We start from the raw sequence: 20,818 nt of genomic DNA, 5'->3' as shown, positions 1-20,818 counted from the left end.
GTTTCACAATGCATTTGTTGTTAAAAATGCTTTCTTGATTAAAATATTATGTTTCACATACGAGCAATGGGCAAAATCATTATTCATTTTTAATCAGAAAATACATTTCTATAGTATCTTTTATTTGTTTTTATTTATTTATTTATTTATTTATTTATTTATTTATTTATTTATTTATTTATTTATTTATTTATTTATTTATTTATTTATTTTTCTTTTATTATATATTTTTAAAATGGAAATTATATTAATATTATTTTGCAGGTCAAGTTCTCGAGTAAGAAAGGTAACCGATATAATAACTTCTGGCATCATTCTTCTGTAATGTTTACCTGAATTTCCTCCCTTGGATTGTTTTCTACTTCCTCCTTCGTCTGATATACAATTTGAGCTGATTAGTCAAGGGATGGAAGTTATCTGTTTTGAATAATGAAAAACCCGTCAACAATTTGATTTGTTGAAGTCTTCAATACATTCACAAATCTCGCCTGCAACCTATAGTTTCGAGACCGAGCAAAACAAGTGAAAAGTACCAAAGACCAAAGAGACAGACAGATCACATGACATTACTCACATCTAAAAATAGTAACAAGACACACCCGACATTTATGGAGGAAACTAGAAGTATCAGCATATTATTAAAAAGAGACGAGTAATAAGTCAAACAGAAAGGACAAAATCAATAATAATAACAATTCTAAATTATCGAAATAAGGATATATAAGTATCTTGGTATATATAAATTATTGATGCATCATTGTGCAAGGTAGCGTGGCCGAGCGGTCTAAGGCGCTGGTTTTAGGCACCAGTCTCTTCGGAGGCGTGGGTTCGAATCCCACCGCTGCCAATATTTTTTTTTCCCTTTTTATTTTTTTTTTTTCTTATTTGAAATTTTTTTTCCATGTAACATGATCTATTATTTGACTTTTCGGTTGTATTCAGATCTATTTCTTTATTATTATTATTATTATTATTATTATTATTATTATTATTATTATTATTATTATTATTATTATTATTATTATTTATTATTATTATTATTATTATTATTATTATTATTTATTATTATTATTATTATTATTATTATTATTATTATTATTATTATTATTATTATTATTATTATTATTATTATTATTCTATTATTATTATTATTGTTATTATTATTATTATTATTATTATTATTGTTATTATTATTATTATTATTATTATTATTATTATTATTATTATTATTATTATTATTATTATTATTATTATTATTATTATTATTATTATTACTATCATCAGTGATATGTTGATAATAATGATACTGTGATGATGATAATAATAGTAATAGTTGTACCTAATAATAGTAATAGTGATGATGATGTTAAGAAGAAGCGCTATATAAATGTACATTTGTTATTATTATTATTAAGAGGAAGAAGGAGGAGGAGGAAAAGAAGAAGAAGAAGAGTATTGATGATATTAACATTATTAACAATAATAATATCAAAAATAGTTACAATAATAATAGTAATGAGAGTGAGATGATGATTATTATACAATATCGTTGTTATCATCATGGTGACAACGACGACGATGTTGATGATGACAATGGTAACCTATTGATATTTACTTATTCGCTAACACAATTATTGAGGTATCTATACAGAATCACAACTATTATTTACTTATACATTAATATTAAAAGACATTGCATAACATACACGGCCCCTCAATGATAGGATTGATTATTTACATTTCAAGAAATGCAGGAAGAAGACCTCATTGTTGAAAGGAAAATTAAAATAAAAAGAAATAAGAGAAATAAAAAAAAAGAAAGAAAAAAAAAAAGAGAGAAAGAAAGAAAGAAAAAAAAAGAAAGAAAGAAAAAAAAATTGGCAGCGGTGGGATTCGAACCCACGCCTCCGAAGAGACTGGTGCCTTAAACCAGCGCCTTAGACCGCTCGGCCACGCTACCGCTTGTGTGCAAGGTATCAAGTTTTCTAGTCATTCATGATGAACTAACTCCACCCAAGTTTACATGGTTGTCAAAAATATTGGACTTCATGCGATATTGTGTTGATAAAGGGCTATTTCTGATTGTTGACATTTGCCTGCAGTTACCTCAGATCACTCTTTGTGGTCAAGGAGAACGGCATGCTAAATTTTGTTAAAAGTTAAAAGGCGAGCCTACCTTTTTTTTATTCTCCCCACTCTCTCAGGAGAGAAGTTCGATTTATTAGCAAGAAAAATGGCGGCCACCATGTTCTCAAATCCGACTCAACTTCTTCCATTGGGTCTGTATTTTAGGAAATATGTTTATACAATTTTGTTCTTTTATAAAAAGTCATGTCTATTGGAGGGACGCAATCTTGGCATAGCCCAAGCTACCGGCTTTCCACATTAGATACTGGGTTATTTTTTTATTTTGGCATTGGTTTCCCCGGCCTGACCCCTCAGCCCCCCAATCAATCCAAATCGACGCCAACAAAGTGATTGACTAGACTACAACTACAGTCCTACAGACTACAGAGTCGACTCTGAGTAACCAAAAAAAAAAAAAACAAACAAACAAACAGCAGACACACATACAATGCCAATATACGAGCAGTATACGAGAGTGTCAATTGCCAAGGAGTGAGTCCTTGGTAGTTGACGATTCATCAATTGCCAAGGAGTCAAATTGGAACTCTTCAGCCGCATGTGGTGATTTCAGTCGGGCCTCAATCAGCTGCATGTGGTGATTTCAGTCAAGCCTCGATTTGCGCGCATACGAATCTCGAACCCCGTCACTTTCTTTTCTTCCACTTCCATTCGCCATTCACTCATTCCTTGTCAATCGTTGTGGAAAGGATCAAGTCCACACTTGTTGGCATTTGTTTTTAATTTTTATGTCTTTTCACGAATTCCAAGATGATTTAAAATAATATCAAACAAAAATTACTGTTGATTTCGGATTCAGCAGGGGAAAAAAAACAGGACGAGGTGGCAAATCCCTGCCAAGATGTCCTAGATTAAAAAAGAAAAGTAAGATTTCCTTTATTTTAAAGGAAATATACTGCACATCGTCTTAATACGGAATAATTAACGTAAAACATTTGTGCAACAAGATCAATCCGTGGCATTAATAGTAAATGGTTGATGATCTACCAACTGGCAAGGTCCGTAACAAAAAGAGGAAATATGAGAGAGAAGAGGGGGGGGGGGGGGGGGGGGGGGGGGGATGACAGAGAAATACATACACAGAGGAAAAAATGGCAGAGAGGGAAAAGAGAAAATGACAGAGAGAGAGAAAGAAGAGTAAAAGAGAGTATTAATTAATATTAATACACAACATCACTCTGTGGCAATGCATCACTTCGTGACACTAAAGGTACTCCGTGGCAGTTAAAAGTACACATGCGTAGTTGATGAACTGACACGGTCCTTGTCAATTGACGATTTGACAATTGTCAAGGTCCTTGGCAATTGACGCTACCAACAGACATGTTCAAGCTCTTCTATAGTATAGGCACTTGCAAGAATTTTTCAAAATAGTGATATGGCTATGGGTATTAATTTAGCGTAGAAAAATAAAGGGGAGTAAAACATTTACTGGAGTGAAAAAATTATCGCTCTATCTCAACTGGTTAAAAAGTTATGACCGTTTATGTGGTGGAAAATCTCTATATAAGAGTCAAGAGGACCATTCCACGTCAAGTGGACCAAGGGTGGGAACCACACCCCTTTTGATTTTTCTCAAACTCAAACTTGGCTCAATTGAAGATAATTATGAGACATGAAGAAAACCAAATTTTCAGTTCAGAATATGGATATTTGAATTTTTTACAATTTTTTGAAATTTTGTCTCAAAACGTGTCAAAATCAAATTTGCTTGTGGGTCCATTGTTGAGAGGCTATAACATTTTTATTAATCAAGTTAACTCTCTCAAATTTGGTAATCCTGTACAACTTTTAGCATAGATTACAATTAATTAAAGGAAAATGCAAACATTTATCAACTTTTGGAGTTATCTGCCCTTGAATATGGCTCCCCATGCTGTTCGGCAACAAAATGAATTTTTTCATTATTTTTTTTCATGACTTTAATCTTTTATTTTTGGTCATTGATGATTTGTATCTCAATAAATAACATATGGTCCAACATAATATAGCAAAAAAATGGGTCTGGTACTATAATTTTTCGAACAATAACGCATAGCGTAATGCGAAGTGCACCAAAATCGCAAATTTTTGCCAACTTCAAGGCTCAAAACGGTCAAAAATGTCGGCTGGGATTTTTTTCACAATTTGATATATTGTAGATACACTATTTCTATAAGCACATGGAAGCTTTCCTTCTATTTTGAGGTGCTTCATGGTTATAATCACATGCAAAGAACCTAAGTATCTCAACTTTACATTACAAAGGGGCATAACTCATTAAATTATTTAAACCCGCAAAATCGACTTATATTACACTACACAGATAACAAACAAAGCTTAAAATGCAGCGGCGTGGCGTATTGACGGCATATGGTGGTGCCATGATTAGAAGAAGAAAATAAATTGTAAAACAGTGAACACGATTAAGAGGAGAGAGCACATGTTAAAAACTCTCTTTTTTGGAAGGGTGGGGGGAGGGTCGATGGTTTCTACGAGTATACAAAAACACACAATTCATGAAAACAACAAGCCACAACACTGAGATACAAGTCCCGTGTGAAAAGGTCTTTGTAATTATTCTTTGTCCACCATTTAAAGGATTGGATTTGGTAGATAATGCAATCAATATGTGATAAATGTAAATCAAAAGAGTTTAGTACTTGTAAAGAAAATCTGCACGGCGATATTTCATCTCTGCAAATCTTTTTATAATTTGTTTATTGAAATCTGGAATGGCATCTATTTCAGCTTTGTGAATTGACAAAATCATTAACGAATTTAACCGCTCCTGTGTCATTGAATTTTGCAAGAAATTTTTCACTCTTTTAAGGGTGCTAAAATAACTTTCAGGAGGTCAAGAAATACGATGGAAGTGGTTAAGGTCACTATATGATTTGTCAGTGTTTGTTGTATCTGTAAAACGTAGACAATAAAAACAAAAGAAACGTTTGTTTTTTTAAAAACTAACTGTGAGCCATTCATGTCTGTCATACCATGTCACTGAAAAAGAGCGTTTTCGAGATTTCCACACCTGTGTCAATGCAAAATCAGTTGGTTGGTGAGGAGCTATTCTTTTTATTTCTAATATGTCATCTAGTGTCAATCTCCCAAACGGTCGGTGAAGTAAAGAGTCAACTTGATTCATTGCAATTCATTTTTTAACAAAACAAAACTTCAAAGTATATCTCAAATAATGGAACTCAGTGGAATACGATAAATGATTGCACAAAGAAAAGGTAGATTCAAATCTTAAAGCATCACAAAGAAAAAAATCACTCCACTTAAGTACTTAAAGAAATCTAAAAACACACCAAAATATAACTGTTGACAATCTTCGCTTTCTTTCTCTGACTGACACAAATACACACGCACAAACACACACAGACACACACACAAATAAACACTCATACACACGTAACCATCAACTCGGCACTACAAACAAGAAAAATGTTGGTAAATTCGTCCACAATGCTTCGTTGCAAAGAATTACTTTATTCAATCATCGTGAAAAAGAGGTGGGGGGATTTTGATATGTCATATTTTTAAGTTTTATGTTGTTTTTCTTTGCTGCTTACAAATAAACTTGACAATGATCAGTTTTTTTGACAGTTAATGTAATATTTTGGATGGCCGAAGTTACCCTAATTATGACGTAAATGGTGTAACATTGGCCATCCCCCCCAGTCCAACGGTGGAGCTCTCAGATCCTGGCAGAAGTCGAGGGGTTTTCCGCTATTTGAAGATAGTATAATTCGACCCAGTTTCTCGCTCAATCAGCTGTAGCGATACTAAAGGATAGAGCATTAACTGGAGCTTGGATTGCTTTGCACCACGGTGTTGATTCCGTCACTAACTCACGCAGTGATGTCATCAACACACGAGTCGGCGCAGTGCGTGATTCGGAATCTTGAATAGAGTGGAGACTAAAAAGGCAGTATGTTGTTGGCGAGTTGGCGAAAGACAATGGAGTTAAAATTTCTCAGTTTTATTTTTAATTAAATTATGCTATTAATGATTTTTTAAAAAAATTAGATGGTGCCTGGCACCATTCGATCCAATGGCCCCACGCCACTGTTAAAATGTTTGGCTTCTAACAAACTCTTAAAAGCTAATAAATTCCATGCTTTCAGTTTATTTATTTTTGAAAAAAGTGCGAAATAATGCATTAACAGTTCAATAATTGTAGACTACACACTCATTCAGATATATCAGAGTGGCATGAATGGAAAAAAATTATCCAGCTCCTTTAGATTTATCATTTTGTGTGCAACCAGGCACACAATTATATTATTTTTCCCTACTTTTCATGACAGGATTCTCATGTTCTCAATTGTACTATTTTGTCGTTGCGGTGTTTTTTGGGGGGTTTTTTCCTCTCTGATGAAAGATGTTTTTTAAAAATCTCATCTTAGGAAAACGTTCATAATATTATGTAGTAAATAGGTACTTTTATTTAAGCTTTCCCATTTAACTAAATAATTGTGCAGCTATGTGGTCTAGTGGTATGACACTCGTTTTTGGATCAGAAGGTCCTGGGTTCGAGCCTCTGCTCAGCGCATAGTTGAGTCCTTGAAAAAGACTCATCTTTACTCACATTCTCTCACCGTACTCGGGGTGTAAAATTAGGACCTGACCGTTTACAGTGTTGTCTCTGTCGGGAAAAAAAATAATGTATTATCACCTAACATGCCTCATGACTCGTTCTTTATGTTACGTGTTGCTGTTGCTGAGAGAGCCTTTGTAAAGCGCTTTGAGCACGTTTAGCGTTATTGCGCTATATAAAAGCTCAACTTTTTTTTTTTAAATTTATTTTTAATGTTTGTTTCTTCTTTTCTTTTTTCTTTTTTTTTTTTTCAGAGTTGGTTGACAAATGTATTGGGTCTCGTATTCACATCATCATGAAGAACGACAAAGAAATAGTTGGAATCCTGCTGGGGTTCGATGACTTTGTCAGTATCCTTCTCTCTAACAACTGCTTCCTGCTTGTCAACTTTGTTTCTTTAGTTGATCTGCCACAGGAACCGATTTTTTGAAAACATTTTTGTCTTTGTCTTGGAAGATTAAGTTTTTTAATTTAGAATATTCCTGTCTTGAATGTTGAACCAGCCATACCCTGAACAGACGTGTATTTTTGTAAATTTGACCAGAAAACTGGTACTTCCAAATATATCAATCGATTTAGATTACCTTCATCTTGGCAGAAACTCGCCTAGTCCCAGTTTTTAGAGTTGAACTGGTTAAAAGACTTTCTTGTGTTTTTAAAAAAATGTCAGTTAGGAGTAATAGGATGTGAGTGTGAGAGGGATTATATATTACACAACTTTTTATATTAACAATAATAATAATAAAATGTACTTATATAGCGCTAAATGCTGAAGCCTTTTGAAGCGCTTTACATACATACTTATCAAACCATAAACACACTCATACCAAGCCAGATAGGCACAAACAACAGTTGCACACACTAATTATGCAAGTGTTACAAAATTAAATTGACATTTAACAAAATGGAATCTAAAAAATAAAACGAATAATTTTCTCATCAAGAAGAAAACTTAGATGCCTACGATAAAATGTTTTGGAAAAGATGAGTTTTCAGATTTTTCTTAAAATTTTCTATCAAAGACTTTTTGGATCAAGTAGCGTTTATTGTATTGTCAGTGGCCAGATAGGTAATGATGGTGTTTTGTCCTTTAGTGAAGCATTTTTTGCATACGTTACCTGGCTCGATTCAGATGTGAAGAAATTTCTTGCAATAGCCTGTTCCATTGATGAATATTATATTATATACTCGTGATAAATAAATAATTAGACGCATTTAAAATCGTTCGTTTATTTCTATTTTGAAATGTCGCATAAACTCTTTGGCCATATTGAGATAAAGATAACACCACTATCACTTTATCTCATTCGTCTGTAGTGTTTCATTCATCCTGTTTTGTTGATAAACAGGAAACCCGAAACATCCATTTTATATTTGTTTTTTGTTTTCGTATATCAAATTAAAGCTTACATTCAATTTCATTTTGTTTATTTCTTTGAACTTCGAGCAGCAACATTTGCATTTTGAATCATTATCAGCACAATGAACTAGAATTATGTCGTGCTAGGCTGAAGCTGTGATTTTTTTTTTTTTTACATTTATATTTCATGCTTGTTTTTGTTTGTTTTGAGTTTTGATAATATAGATTCTCCTTAACCAACTGATTGTAGATATGGTGTTAGAGGATGTTACAGAATTGTGAGTATTTCTGTCATGTTGTTTAGGTTGAAAATATAGCCACTCTCGGGTGACACCCAACTAATTTGTATTTAACGATCTATGATAGATGTTCATCATTTTTTCATTTTGTTAATGACTTTTTTTTTTCATTCAATATTATTGAGCAAAAGCTACAATTTGTGACAATGCTACTTATTCAAAACATTTTATTTTTAATAATTTTTTTAAATTTTAAAGCCTCATTTGATTTTTTTTTAAAATTTTTTTTACTTTACAAACAGTTTCTTGAGATTAAGAGACAATTTCGGCCTTCTACACCCTACGCTTTCAATGCTGTAGGACAACGTCTGAGGAACTCGTTGTTTGCCAAGTATGATGGCATAATGCCAAACCGTGGCCTCAGTTTGTGCGGCTATGTGGTCTAGTGGTATGACACTCACTTTCGGATCAGAAGGCCCTTGGTTTGAGCCTCACTCTGAGCATAGTTGAGTCCTTAGAAAAGGCTCTTTACTCACATTCTCTCACCATACTCAGGTGTAAAATGAGTACCTGTCCGTTAACAGCGTTGTCTCTGTCTGAAAAGTAATACCGCCTAACAGGTGTCATGTCTTGTTCTACATGTTACGTGTTGCTGTTGGTCAGGGACCCTCAGTAAAGCGCTTTGAGCATGTTTAGTGGATATTGCGCTTTATAAAAAGAAAAGCTCAAAAACTCAAGTTTGTCCAGCTATCTTGTCAAGTGATATGACACCCGCCTAGCCTATCCTGCTTCTTTGGTTTGTGATTGTATTTTTGACAGGGGATATTTTTTTTCCTGTAAATCCTCTGCCTGTTTGTTCTTGGTTATTTATAATTTAGCTTATGATATCTTTAGGTTATGATTTTGATTGACATTTGTACTATTTTTGTTAGATTGCTTGTTTTTTTGTTTCAGCGGTCTCTCATATAACCTCAATTGTGTTGGAAGAGACCTAAAGCAACAAACAAAAAAAAAAAAAAACACCCGCCTTCAGATCGGAAAGTCCAGGGTTTGATTCCTGTTCTGAGCAGCACATAGTTGAGTCCCTGGAGAAGGGTTTTAATCATATTCTCTCACCGCGCTTAGGTGTAATAATGAGTACCTGTCCCTAGACAGCGTTGTCTTGGTCGGAAAATAGAAATTGTGATAGTGCCTAACAGGCGTCACGTCTCGTCCTACATGTTAAGTGTTGCTGTTTGCTAGGGATTCATTGTGAAGTTCTTTGAGCACGTTTAGTGGATATTGTACTATATAAATGCTTGTTTTCATATTTTGTTGTTGTTTTTTTTTTGGGGGGGGGGGGGGGGGGGGTCATGGGTTCACATTCTGCTGAGACAATCAATTAAAAAAAAAGTTTTCATGGCTTATAATGATAACAATTAAATTATTCAATTTCACATTGTTATTTATTTCTTCGAGCTTCAAGCAGCAACATTTCCATTACTATGGATGGTAAGGAAAGGGTTAAGGGTAATGCCCGTTTGATGCAGAGCAGCTTTGTACGAAGTATTTTCATTCTTTTTACAAGAACAATTTTCAGGCTTTTTTTAAATAAAAAAAAGTTTAGCAAAGGGCATCGCTGAACAATAAATAATTACTAATAATTTATGGAGAACATAATTTTACCTTCCAACAGTGAGAGTACGCCTGAAGGACGACGAGTTACCAAGCTGGACAAGTTGTTGCTGAACGGGAACAATATCACAATGGTAATTTGATCTATTAGTTTAAGTTCAATAATATGTTTAATTTGTTATATTAGGGGGAAGCGTGGCTCAGCAGTATGGTCTTTGCTTTGTATACAGAAGGTAATGAGTTCAACTACCCATTGTGCTGTATGACATTTAGCAAGTAACCTCTGTCTAGCTCACTTAAAAAAACAAAAAACTTGAGCTTTTATATAGCACAATATCCACTCAACGTGCTCAAAGCGCTTTACAAGGGGTCCCTGACCAACAGCAACACGTAACAAGTAGAATGAGACATGATGCCTGTTAGGCGATATTACAATTTTTTTTCGGACAAAGACAACGCTGTTAACGGCCAGGTACTCATTTTACACATGAGTACGGTGAGAGAATGTGAGTAGAGAGCCTTTTCCAAGGACTCAACTATGCGCCGAGCGAAGCTCGAACCCAGGACCTTTCGATCCGAAAGCGAGTGTCATACCACTAGACCACATAGCCGCACTTTGCAGCTGATCAGGGTCCAATACTCGGTTGAGCACTCGTTTCAAATGCAAAGGGACCGAGATCAATCTGGGATGCATTCAACATCTTTTTCTTGCCCCTCCTGTCCACCCATCAGTGATTGGGTAGCTGGGTCTGTTAGATATGGTGGAAAGTACTTTGGAATAGACTATCATCCTATCCAATAGGAATCAAACATTGCAATTGTCTGTTTCACCTTATAGAAACCGGGATGAACTCGGGCTCCATGGGGCAATGAATGGCTCTGAAGGACTGCAGAGACCTGTCCTCTGCCTATTTAGATTTTATGTTAAGTCTTATCATTTTAATCGTGTTTGTTGTTGGTTGAAGAAAGGATTTTAGTCCAAAACGTTCCATGTAATTTGGGTTTTTTTTAAGCCATGTTATATCCATTTTGTTCAATACTTTTTACAGTTCATAGTTTCTATGAGCTTAGCATAGTTGAGTCCTTGGAAAAGGCTCTTTACTCACATTTTCTCACCGCACTCCTCAGTTGTAAAATGAGTACATGGTCGTTAACAGCATTGTCTCTGTCAGAAAACATTGTAATATCGCCTAACAGTAATCATGTCCCGTTCTACATGTTACATGTTGCTGTTGGTCAGAGACCCTTAGGTGCTGATATGACCTAAATGTGTTGCAAGTTCCGTAAAACCCTTGAAGACATTAAAGGGACCTTTTGTAAAGCGCTTTTGAGCATGTTTAGTGAATATTGCGCTTTATTTGTGCGGCTATGTGGTCTTGTGGTATGACATTCGCTTTCTGATCGGAAGGTCCTGGGTTCGAGCTTCGCTCGGCGCATAGTTGAGTCCTTGGAGAAGGCTCTTTACTCACATTCTCTCACCGTACTCAGGTGTAAAATGAGAACCTGGCCGTTAACAGCGTTATCTCTGTCCGAAAAAATTATAACATCACCTAACAGGCGTCATGTCCCGTCCTAAATATTAAATGTTGCTGTTGGCCAGGGACCCCTTGTAAAGCGCTTTGAGCACATTTAGTGGATATTGCGCTATATAAAAAGTTCAATTAATTAATTATAAAAGTTCCAAGTTTGTTTGTTTTGAGGTTTTTTTATTTTAGTATTCACTTTTGTCTTGTTTTCATTTGAACAGCTTGTCCCTGGTGGGGAAGGTCCAGAAGTGGCGTGACCAAGGGATGACTTACTACACAGGTCATCATCTCATTGTGTTGATGGATGGATATCGTGGATGTTGTTGTGTGGCTGATTGGAGTACAAGTACAGATTTGTTTGTGTGTGTGTGTGTGAATCATGGGTGCAAGAGTGCCGGCTACTGCCGGCCAATTGGATTACCGAAAAAAACGTCGCCGGCTTTTTGCGATTTGGATCTGATTGATTTTTTTTTTTTTTTGTGCAACTTGTGACAAGAAACTTAACAAATTACTGCATTACAACCTTTGGATTAAACATACAACAATTGTGGACTACTATTATGAAGACTAGATAATGAGGACAAGTCTTGAGAACAAGACTTCAAATGACGAGGTAAGTCCGTGAATCTTGCAGGCTTTTTCAGATTATATGTCTGGTCATAAGTAGACTTGCAGGCTTTTTGAGGTCCAGTTGCTTGCACCCATGATGTGAATGAATTTGCCCAAGTTGTGTGATGTAGTTATGGAATATTGACCTGGCAACTCTGATTGTCGGTGGTGGTGGATGGATGGATTCTTGGATGTTGTCATGTTGCTCTGATTGGAGTGCAGAATTGTGTGTGTGTGTTTGCGAGAGAGAGAGAGAGAGAGCTCAAAGTAAATGTAGTGATGAATGCAGAAACATGAAAGTGAAGAACGAGGCTAAAGAACTGAGTGAACTTTATTGATTTTTGAGGGCAAGTTATTATTTAGCTAAAGCTGTCTATAGTGACTTTTTCTTTTTCTTCCCTTGGAACTACGAATTTTTGAAATTTCAAGTGGTCCACTCTGTAACATGAAGGCATTGATAATGTTATAATATGGATATAATAGGGTTCAACAGTCGTGACGTCACTTCCCTCGTAATGACGCATAGTAACTTAGTAACTGGTTTTAAACAATCGGAACAATGGTGGACGCCCTTTTGAAATACTTCTCTGACGAGCATAAAATCGTATCCAGAGGAGAAAAATCATGATAAATCTGATCATGTTTTGACTTTTTTCACATTCTGATCACATGACGTGTGAAACAGTTTAGCCAGCATGAAGAATAAAAAGTACCGATTTCCTTTGTTTAGAACCAAGCTGCTGGTTGCTGGGCGGACGTGACATCAGATTATTGATTCCTATTGGTGTCTCCTGACTTTTGTTGTTATTTTTAGACCAGTAGACAGATGGTTAGGCTCCCATTAAATTGTCTCTCATGTATAGGGTTACACACATAGAGATTTGTGTCTTAGTTATGATTTGTTTTGCAGGCAGAACTTGTTAGTAGATCATTTCAAAGTGACAAATTCATGTCATTTTTTTTTTTCTCCTCTAATGTTGAGACCAATTGAATTGTTTCCCCTTGTTGTTATGATTTTAAAGAAATTATATTTCATAAACATTATTTAATTTGAAACAAGCTTGGTTTTGTTTTGTTTTTTTTAATTATGATTTATGTACTCTTCTTTTTCATATACCCCTTCATCAACCTCTGTATTAGTATTCCTCTCTATCTATATTCCTCCTCCTCCCCACCTCCTGACCTTTCTCTCTCTCTGTTTTAAGATTTTGTGTTACATCTTAGAACTACGGTATCGAGAATCTGTGCAAGATTCATTTCTGTAGACGTGCTAGTTCTAGTTTTGACTGAAGGAAGCTCTCTCTCTCTCTCTCTCTCTCTCTCTCTCTCTCTCTCTCTCTCTATATATATATATATATATATATATATATATATATATATATATATATATATATATATATATATATATATATATATATATATATATATATATATATATATCTGGGTGGGGTTCCTGACCTCCCATAGTGGGCAGGGGGGTACATACTGTGTCTTCTATCCCCTTAAATCTGTTTTCCAACTTGCTTTCTGTCTTTGTCTTGGATTGAGATTACTTGGTTTTGTCCTGGCCCTGGCCGGAGTCCTAGCTGGGAGGGGAAACAGTCAAATGCATAGTTATTGTTTCGGGAGATGATATTTGTTTCCTTGTAAATCATCTCTCTGTTATGTATTATTATATTTTTATTTTGAATTTATAATGTATGCATTTGAGTGTATTCCTCTTTGTTGGATTTTGTGCTTATGTCCGGATGAGACTTATAGGTGGTCTCAAACTAAGTACACTGATAGTGATAGTGTGCTCTTGGAATCTACATCTGATCCCTATTTGTTCCCAGTTCCCCTTTGTCTTACTTTTTCTTGGGTGCTTTATTTGTAATTCTAGAACTTTTTACTATCCCATTTTCTTCCTTTTTACTGGCGCTGATATGACCTAAATGTGTTGCAAGCGCCGTAAAACCCTTAAAAACAAAAACAAAAACATATATATATATATATATATATATATATATATATATATATATATATATATATATATATATATATATATATATATATATCCTTTCTTTAAAAAATATAGCATTGTGGAGAACATTGTGCTTATTTGAGTCAATAAAAAAATTGATACGGCGCACAACTCTACTGAAAGATTTGAAAATTAGAAATGTATTTTTTACAGATAGATAAACAGATAACTTGATTTCCTTTTATAATTTAAAGTCAGTTTGAAAGTTCGTTGAGTCAAACAGATATCATAAAATATGTACCAACGACGACACTTGACTCCCAAAATCAACTAATTTTGACACTGTAAAAAGTTGTCAATTTGCGTCATCTATTTATGACATCAAGTATTATTATTACTTCCGTTGTGTTGTTGATTTAGCGGTGATTAGTGTTGTTATGTATTTTCTAATTGCGTGTATGTTTGTGTGTGTGTGTGTGTGTGTGTGTTGTGTGTGGTGTATACATGTGTGTGTGGGTGTTGCATTTTTCAGCAAATCGTGGCATTCATAGTGATATTATTTACTTGATCACATGAAGGTATTTCAGTCGCCATTTTGATTCTTTTTTTACTATTAGGGTTAGCTCGAGATCAAGGATATTTCTTTTTCTATTAAGGTTAGTCATAAGTCTTAGTAAAGGTGCTAGGATGTTTTTTTTTCCATAAGTTAAGTAAAGGGGAGACATTCCGAAAGCTCCTACATCCCCAGTATTCTTTAAATTTGTATTTTCACCGTTGATATTTTGTCAGGCATTTATTTATTCAATTTGTCATTACATCTAGAAGTATTTTAGAAACTCTAGAACAAACCTTGATAGATTTGTGAAAGTTTAAAATTTCTTAATTTGACCATTGTTTTGATTTTCAGCCACCATTTTGATTTGTTAAATATTGAAAGGTAGTGCAAAGCAGTCCGAGAGTTGTTTTTTTTTCTATTAGGGTTAGCTCGAGAGGTTAGTCATAAGTCTTATTAAAGGTGCTAGGAAGTTTGTTTTTCCATAAGTTAAGTAAAGGGGAGACATTCCGAAAGCTCTTACATCCCCAGTATTCTTTAAATTTGTATTTTCACCTTTGATCTTTTGTCAGGCGTTTATTTATTCAATTTGTCATGATTTTTTCTATTCGGGTTATCTCGAGATCGGATGATTTTTTTTTTCCTATTAGGGTTAGTCATAAGTATTATTAAAGTGCTAGGGTGTTTGTTTTTCCTATTGGGGTTAATTAAAGGTACTAGGTTTAATTTTTTCTTGGGGTTAGTTGAGGGAATATATTATTAAATATATTATTGGGCCACACAGAAAAATCAACCGAAGATATACCAAATTACACAGACAACGTTGTTTACCAATCTGCAAAATTTTAAATCAGAAAAGTGAGTGGAGCAGGCACTTATGTTGGTAACAACAAGAGATGAAGTGAGTAGAAAGTGCCAGAAGACAATAGAGAATAAAAAAATTTTATTTTTTTTCGCGGCGGTGGTGGGGTTTGAACCTGCGGGTCAGGTTCAAACCCCACCACCGCCGCGAAAAAAAAATAAAATTTTATTCTCTATTGTCTTCTGGCACTTTCTACTCACTTCATATCTTGTTGTTACCAACATAAGTGCCTGCTCCACTCACTTTTCTGAATTTAAAATTCACCCCATACACCGGAGCATACTCAATGTCTCAATCGTTTCTATGTTATATGTTTGTGTTGAGAATATTGGCTATTAAGCTTAACTGCTGGTCAAAAATAACTTCGCGATGGTGGTGTGCGAACGAATCGGCAATCTCCAGAAGTGGGTGAGAGAGGGATCTAGAAATGACTTGGGGTTTGATACGAATATTTTTGTGTTCGTGGATAGCTCACACGGTAGAGCCACGCTCTCACCTGCCAGGCGGAGTTGTCGTACCAATAAGGTCTCAGGTTCAAACCCCACCACCGCCGCGAAAAAATTTTTATTCTCTATTGTCTTCTGGCACTTTCTACTCACTTCATATCTCGTTGTTTACCAATCTGCCCTCATTAAATGATGGTGAGTACAGTATCGAATGAAAATAGTTCTTTCCCCGCGAAATTGCGGGCTTTTTGTATATATATATATATATATATATATATATATATATATATATATATATATATATATATATATATATATATATATATATATATATATATTATATATATATATATATATATATATATATATATATATATATATATATATATATATATATATATATTATATTTATATATATATTTACAGAGAGTGCTGTTGGCCGATATATATATTTTCTTTCTCTTTTTTGATGTTTTGTTTCCTTTGGATTGTCCCAATTTCTGGATCCCATACTCGGCTCGCGGGTGGTTGGATGGGAGCATCACCCTTGAATCGTATACCTATGAAGTTTGCATCGGTGTACGATCCGATAGTGATGTCGTTTCTTCTTCTCTTTACTAGCCTATCCTGCTTCTTTGGTTTGTGATTGTATTTTTGACAGGGGATATTTTTTTTTCTGTAAATCTTCTGCCTGTTTGTTCTTGGTTATTTATAATTTAGCTTATGATATCTTTAGGTTATGATTTTGATTTACATTTGTACTATTTTTGTTAGATAGCTTGTTTTTTTGTTTCAGCGGTCTCTCATATAACCTCAATTGTGTTGGAAGAGACCTAAAGCAACAAACAAACAAACAAACAAAAATACTCGGCTCGTTGGAACCGATGGACTCAAACTTAACATAGACTGATTCATAGACTGCTCTTGGAATCTACTTGATAGTAATAATAATAATAATAATAATAATAATAATAATAAAGTGTTCTTTTATAGCGCTAAATGCCGAAGCCTCAAAGTGCTTTACAATAATATACTTGTCAAACCATAAACACACTCATACCGATCCAAACAGACACACACATACAACAGTCGCACACACTAACTATACAAGTTTTACAAAATGGAATCAAAAAAATAAAACGTATAATATACTCATCAATATCAATATGAATATGCCTAGGATAAAAATTCCTGGAAAAGATGAGTCTTTAGATTTTTCTAAAAATCTTATCTTATCTTTCCTGTTTGAACTGTGTTATCCCCCTTGTCATACTTTTTATTTTGGTGCTTTCAACTTTAGATGCGGCCTAGTGGTATGACACTCGCTTTCGGATCGGAAGGTCCTGGGTTCGAGCCTTGCTCGGTGCATAGTTGAGTCCTTGGATAAGGCTCTTTACTCACTTTCTCTCACCGTAAAATGAGTACCTGGCCGTTAACAGCGTTGTCTCTGTCCGAAAACAATTGTAACATATTGTAACATCGCCTAACAGGTGTAATGTCCCGTCCTACATGTTAAATGTTGCTTTTGGACAGGAACCCCTTGTAAAGCGCTTTGAGCATTTTAGTGAATATTGAGCTGTATAAGTGCTCTATTTTAAAAAAAAATTTTTAGATCTCTGTGGTGAGCAGGCAGTCCACCCTTGGTGTGTCCTCTTCTTCTTCTAGGTTCCATGCCTGGTCCAGGCTTCGGATACTGCATGAATTATCTCTCTCCATTCCTCCCTGTCTCTTGCTTTTTCAAACAGCTCTTGGATTGTTAGGTTGGTGAAGCCCTTCAGTTGGTCTATGAGTGTTTTTCTTTGTCTCCCCCGGGCGCGTTTACCAGGTATTTTTCCACAACTTGCCAGGTATTCATTCTTATCTTTCCTTACTATGTGTCCGAAAAAGGATAGTTGTCGCTCCACTATTAAGGGCATTAGTTTCCTTTGTTGGTATGTTTGTTTTAGCACTTCTTCGTTCGTTTTGTGTGCAGTATACGATATTCTCTGTATCCTTCTCAAGCACCACATTTCCTCTATCCCCCACATATACTATCTTGTTTTCCTTTTCTGGGTTGCTCTCTTGGGTGGGGTTCCTGACCTCCCATAGTGGGCAAGGAGGCACATACTGTGTCTTCTATCCATATCTCTTTTCCAACCTGCTTTCTGTCTTTGTCTTGGAAGGAGATTACTTGGTTTTGTCCTGGTCCTGGCCTGATACCCTAGCTGACTGGCAGGGAAACAGTCAAATGTATAGTTAGTTTTGGGAGATGATATTTTTTGTCTTGTACATCATCTCTCTGTTATGAAATGGAATATGTTTTGTTTACATAAAATTACATATGATTTGTAAACATTTGAGTGTGTTCCTCTTAGTGGGGACCTGTGCTTGTATCTGGATGGGACTTCTATGTGATCTCAAACGAAGTACTTTGATAGTGTGCTCTTGGAATCTACATCTGATCCCTATTTGAACTAATTCCCATTTGTCTTACCTTTTCTTGGGTGCTTTAATTGTAATTCTAGAACTTTTTACTTTCCCATTTCCTTCCCTTTTACTGGCGCTGATATGACCTAAATGTGCTGCAAGCGCCGTAAAACCCTTAAAAACAAAAACACACACAAAAAAAGGACTCAACTATTTGCTGAGCGAGACTCGAACTCAGGACCTTCCGCTCCGAAAGCGAGAGTCATACCACAAGACCACATAATAGCCGCATAATAATAATAATGATAATGAGTACCTTTATAACTTTATAGAGTGCTTTATGTTGAAACCCCAGGAAACAGTCAATTGGTTAAAACTACGTATTTTGGGAGATGATATGATATTTTCGTTGTATCTCCGTTATGTACTATAATATTAGTAATACAACTACAAGCACCACCACCACCACATCATCACTCACAATTCTACCCAACAAAGTGTGTATGAAACAGTGACAGAACAAAGCAAAAGAGAAAAATACTCATTGCTCTCAATCCAGCACGGTTCCGTCGAACACGGATTCCTCGAACACTTGGTTTCCTCGAACTCATTCCAATGTCCCGATTTTTTTTCCTTATTATTCTTTGTTATCATTCCATTCCTTTCTCGAACAATTTTTTTTTTGCCTCGAACACGGTTTTCTCGAACTAATTTCCCCCAGCCAACTTTTTTATTTTTATTAATTAATTTAGGTTGTTTTTGTTTGTTTGTTTGCTTTTTTTTTTTTTTTTTTTTTTTTTTTTTTTTTTTTTGGGGGGGGGGGGGGGGGGGGAGGTGGGGGTTTAAAAAATGCCCTATTACAAATTTCGAAGTTGTTGATACCGGACTCTCAGCTTATGGCACAAGAGCTCTTGCACTGAGTTAAACGAGTCCCATAGGCTAAGGAGCCCCCCCGCCCACCACACACACACACACACACACGTTAAGCAGTGAGTTAGATTTAGATATAAACTCTCTAAAAGTTACAGTCACAATCGCAGCCACCGCAGTCGCCACAATCACCGCATCCACCACAATCACCGCAGTCGCCACAATTACCGCAGTCACCGCATTTACAATCACAATCATCACAGGAGTTGTTGCAATCACAGAAGCCACCACTACAACTACCATCATCGCTACAACATCCTCTCTCACCGCTGCAGCAATCCAAGCCATGACAAAGTCTCTGACAGCAACTCTCCAACGGATCACAGCGACAGCAATCACAGTCGTTACAACCATCACCACCACCACTTCCACTACCACGAATATTGAAAATACCGTTGCAGCAGAAAAACCAAAAGAAAAAGCCATCCAAACTATCAACATCAACATCTCGACGATGATGATGATAATGAGAAGAAGAAGAAGGATGATGACGATGACAGCAGTTTCTTTTGTCTCGCCTCCCCTTGCCGTGATTGTGTTCAAATTCGTAACTCTCTATCACCTCAAAATCTTCATCCCTGCTATTTACCCCAGCAACCACAACACCGTCGGAGTCTATGAAATTATTATTATTATTATAACTTTGGAATCCCAACGAATTGTAGCTCGGGGGGTCACAGTTTGGAAGATCCGTTTTTCCGGGGGCGTACTGCAGCCTTGACAAGGAACCGTATCCGCCGACTTCTGTAGGATGGCCGTAGCCATACGCCGGAGGTGGCACCAAGAGACGATTTCCTTCCACGGCAAGTTGGGGCCTATCGTATCCACCAGTCGTTGCTTGAAGATCGTGCTCCTTATCTGAAATAACATTAACTGGATTGGCATTCAGTGTGCTTGAACTTGAATCGTCGTTCCCATTTTTCGTCTTGTTGCGACTGTATTCTGCAACAGCAACTTCTTCAGCACCACCAGTGACGTCATCTGCACCAGGCACACTCTTGTAGCCTTCAGGATTCATTGCTGAAACACACGGGGACAAATTAAATGAATTCATAATTGAAATTTAATTTGTAATAAATATGATATACAAGTAAGATAGAGATCTGAACAAGGGTGTGTGAAAGCTGCCAAACAAATCACGAAAGAAAAAAAAAGGTCCCAAAAATCTGTCCACCTCTTCACGTAGGACGATTTGTGCACTCGCTGCAAGCCTCTCTCTCTCTCTCTCTCTCTCTCTCTCTCTCTCTCTCTCTCTCTCTCTCTCTCTCTCTCTCTCTCTCTCTATCTATCTATCTATCTATCTATCTATCTATCTCTCTCTATCAATATATCTCTCTCGCTATCTGTCTCTCTCTCTCACTAACTCATTCTCTCTCTTCTTTATTTCTCTCACTTCTCTCCCTCCCCTCTCTTTTTCTCTCCCCCCCCCCCCTTCCCCCTCTCTCTCTCCTCTCTCCATCTCTCTCTTCCCCCTTTCTCTCCCCTCCCTCTCTCTCTCTCTCTCTCTCACTCATTCTCTCTCTCTTTTTTATTTCTCTCACTTCTCCCCCTCCCCTCTCTTTTTCTCCCCCCCCCCACCC

At 35.9% G+C, this 20,818-nt stretch overlaps 2 protein-coding genes and 2 non-coding genes across 4 annotated transcripts in view; 2 read left to right on the top strand and 2 right to left on the bottom strand.

The window, feature by feature from the left end:
* Positions 1-765: 765 nt before the first annotated feature.
* Positions 766-847, top strand: Trnal-uag (transfer RNA leucine (anticodon UAG)). Its single transcript has one exon. It is a non-coding gene; the product is annotated as a tRNA-Leu (tRNA).
* A 1,031-nt stretch (positions 848-1,878) lies between these two features.
* Trnal-aag (transfer RNA leucine (anticodon AAG)) lies at positions 1,879-1,960 on the bottom strand. Its single transcript has one exon. It is a non-coding gene; the product is annotated as a tRNA-Leu (tRNA).
* Positions 1,961-2,176: 216 nt separating this feature from the next.
* Positions 2,177-13,134, top strand: LOC144958576 (U6 snRNA-associated Sm-like protein LSm5). Its single transcript, XM_078890647.1, has 5 exons — positions 2,177-2,279; positions 6,985-7,080; positions 8,341-8,368; positions 10,005-10,077; positions 11,691-13,134. Exons 1-5 carry the CDS (start codon positions 2,234-2,236, stop codon positions 11,724-11,726), a joined length of 279 nt encoding a protein of 92 aa, XP_078746773.1. The 5' UTR covers positions 2,177-2,233; the 3' UTR covers positions 11,727-13,134.
* Positions 13,135-18,932: 5,798 nt separating this feature from the next.
* LOC144958889 (uncharacterized) overlaps positions 18,933-20,818 on the bottom strand; it is a 4,537-nt gene continuing 2,651 nt past the window's right edge. Inside the window, exon 2 of the mRNA XM_078891157.1 lies at positions 18,933-20,258. Within this exon, the coding sequence (XP_078747283.1) occupies positions 19,324-20,256 (933 nt within the window). The 5' untranslated portion in view covers positions 20,257-20,258 and the 3' untranslated portion in view covers positions 18,933-19,323. The remainder of the gene's footprint in view (positions 20,259-20,818) is intronic.

The sequence above is a fragment of the Berghia stephanieae genome, chromosome 13 (genome assembly GCF_034508935.2).
Source record: "Berghia stephanieae isolate SIO BIC M18660-M18661 chromosome 13, UCSD_Bste_1.3, whole genome shotgun sequence".
Lineage (NCBI taxonomy): Eukaryota > Metazoa > Mollusca > Gastropoda > Nudibranchia > Aeolidiidae > Berghia > Berghia stephanieae.
The sequence above is the reverse complement of the archived record's forward strand: the minus strand, read 5'-3'. Positions and strand labels throughout refer to the sequence as shown.

Bases quoted from the DNA above. Each gene is read 5' to 3' on its own strand.
- LOC144958576 (XM_078890647.1), top strand. From the start codon at position 2,234: ATGGCGGCCACCATGTTCTCAAATCCGACTCAACTTCTTCCATTGG. The intron at 2,280-6,984 runs GTCTGTATTTTA...TTTTTTTTTCAG, and splicing joins GACTCAACTTCTTCCATTGG to AGTTGGTTGACAAATGTATT. The intron at 10,078-11,690 runs GTAATTTGATCT...TCATTTGAACAG, and splicing joins ACGGGAACAATATCACAATG to CTTGTCCCTGGTGGGGAAGG.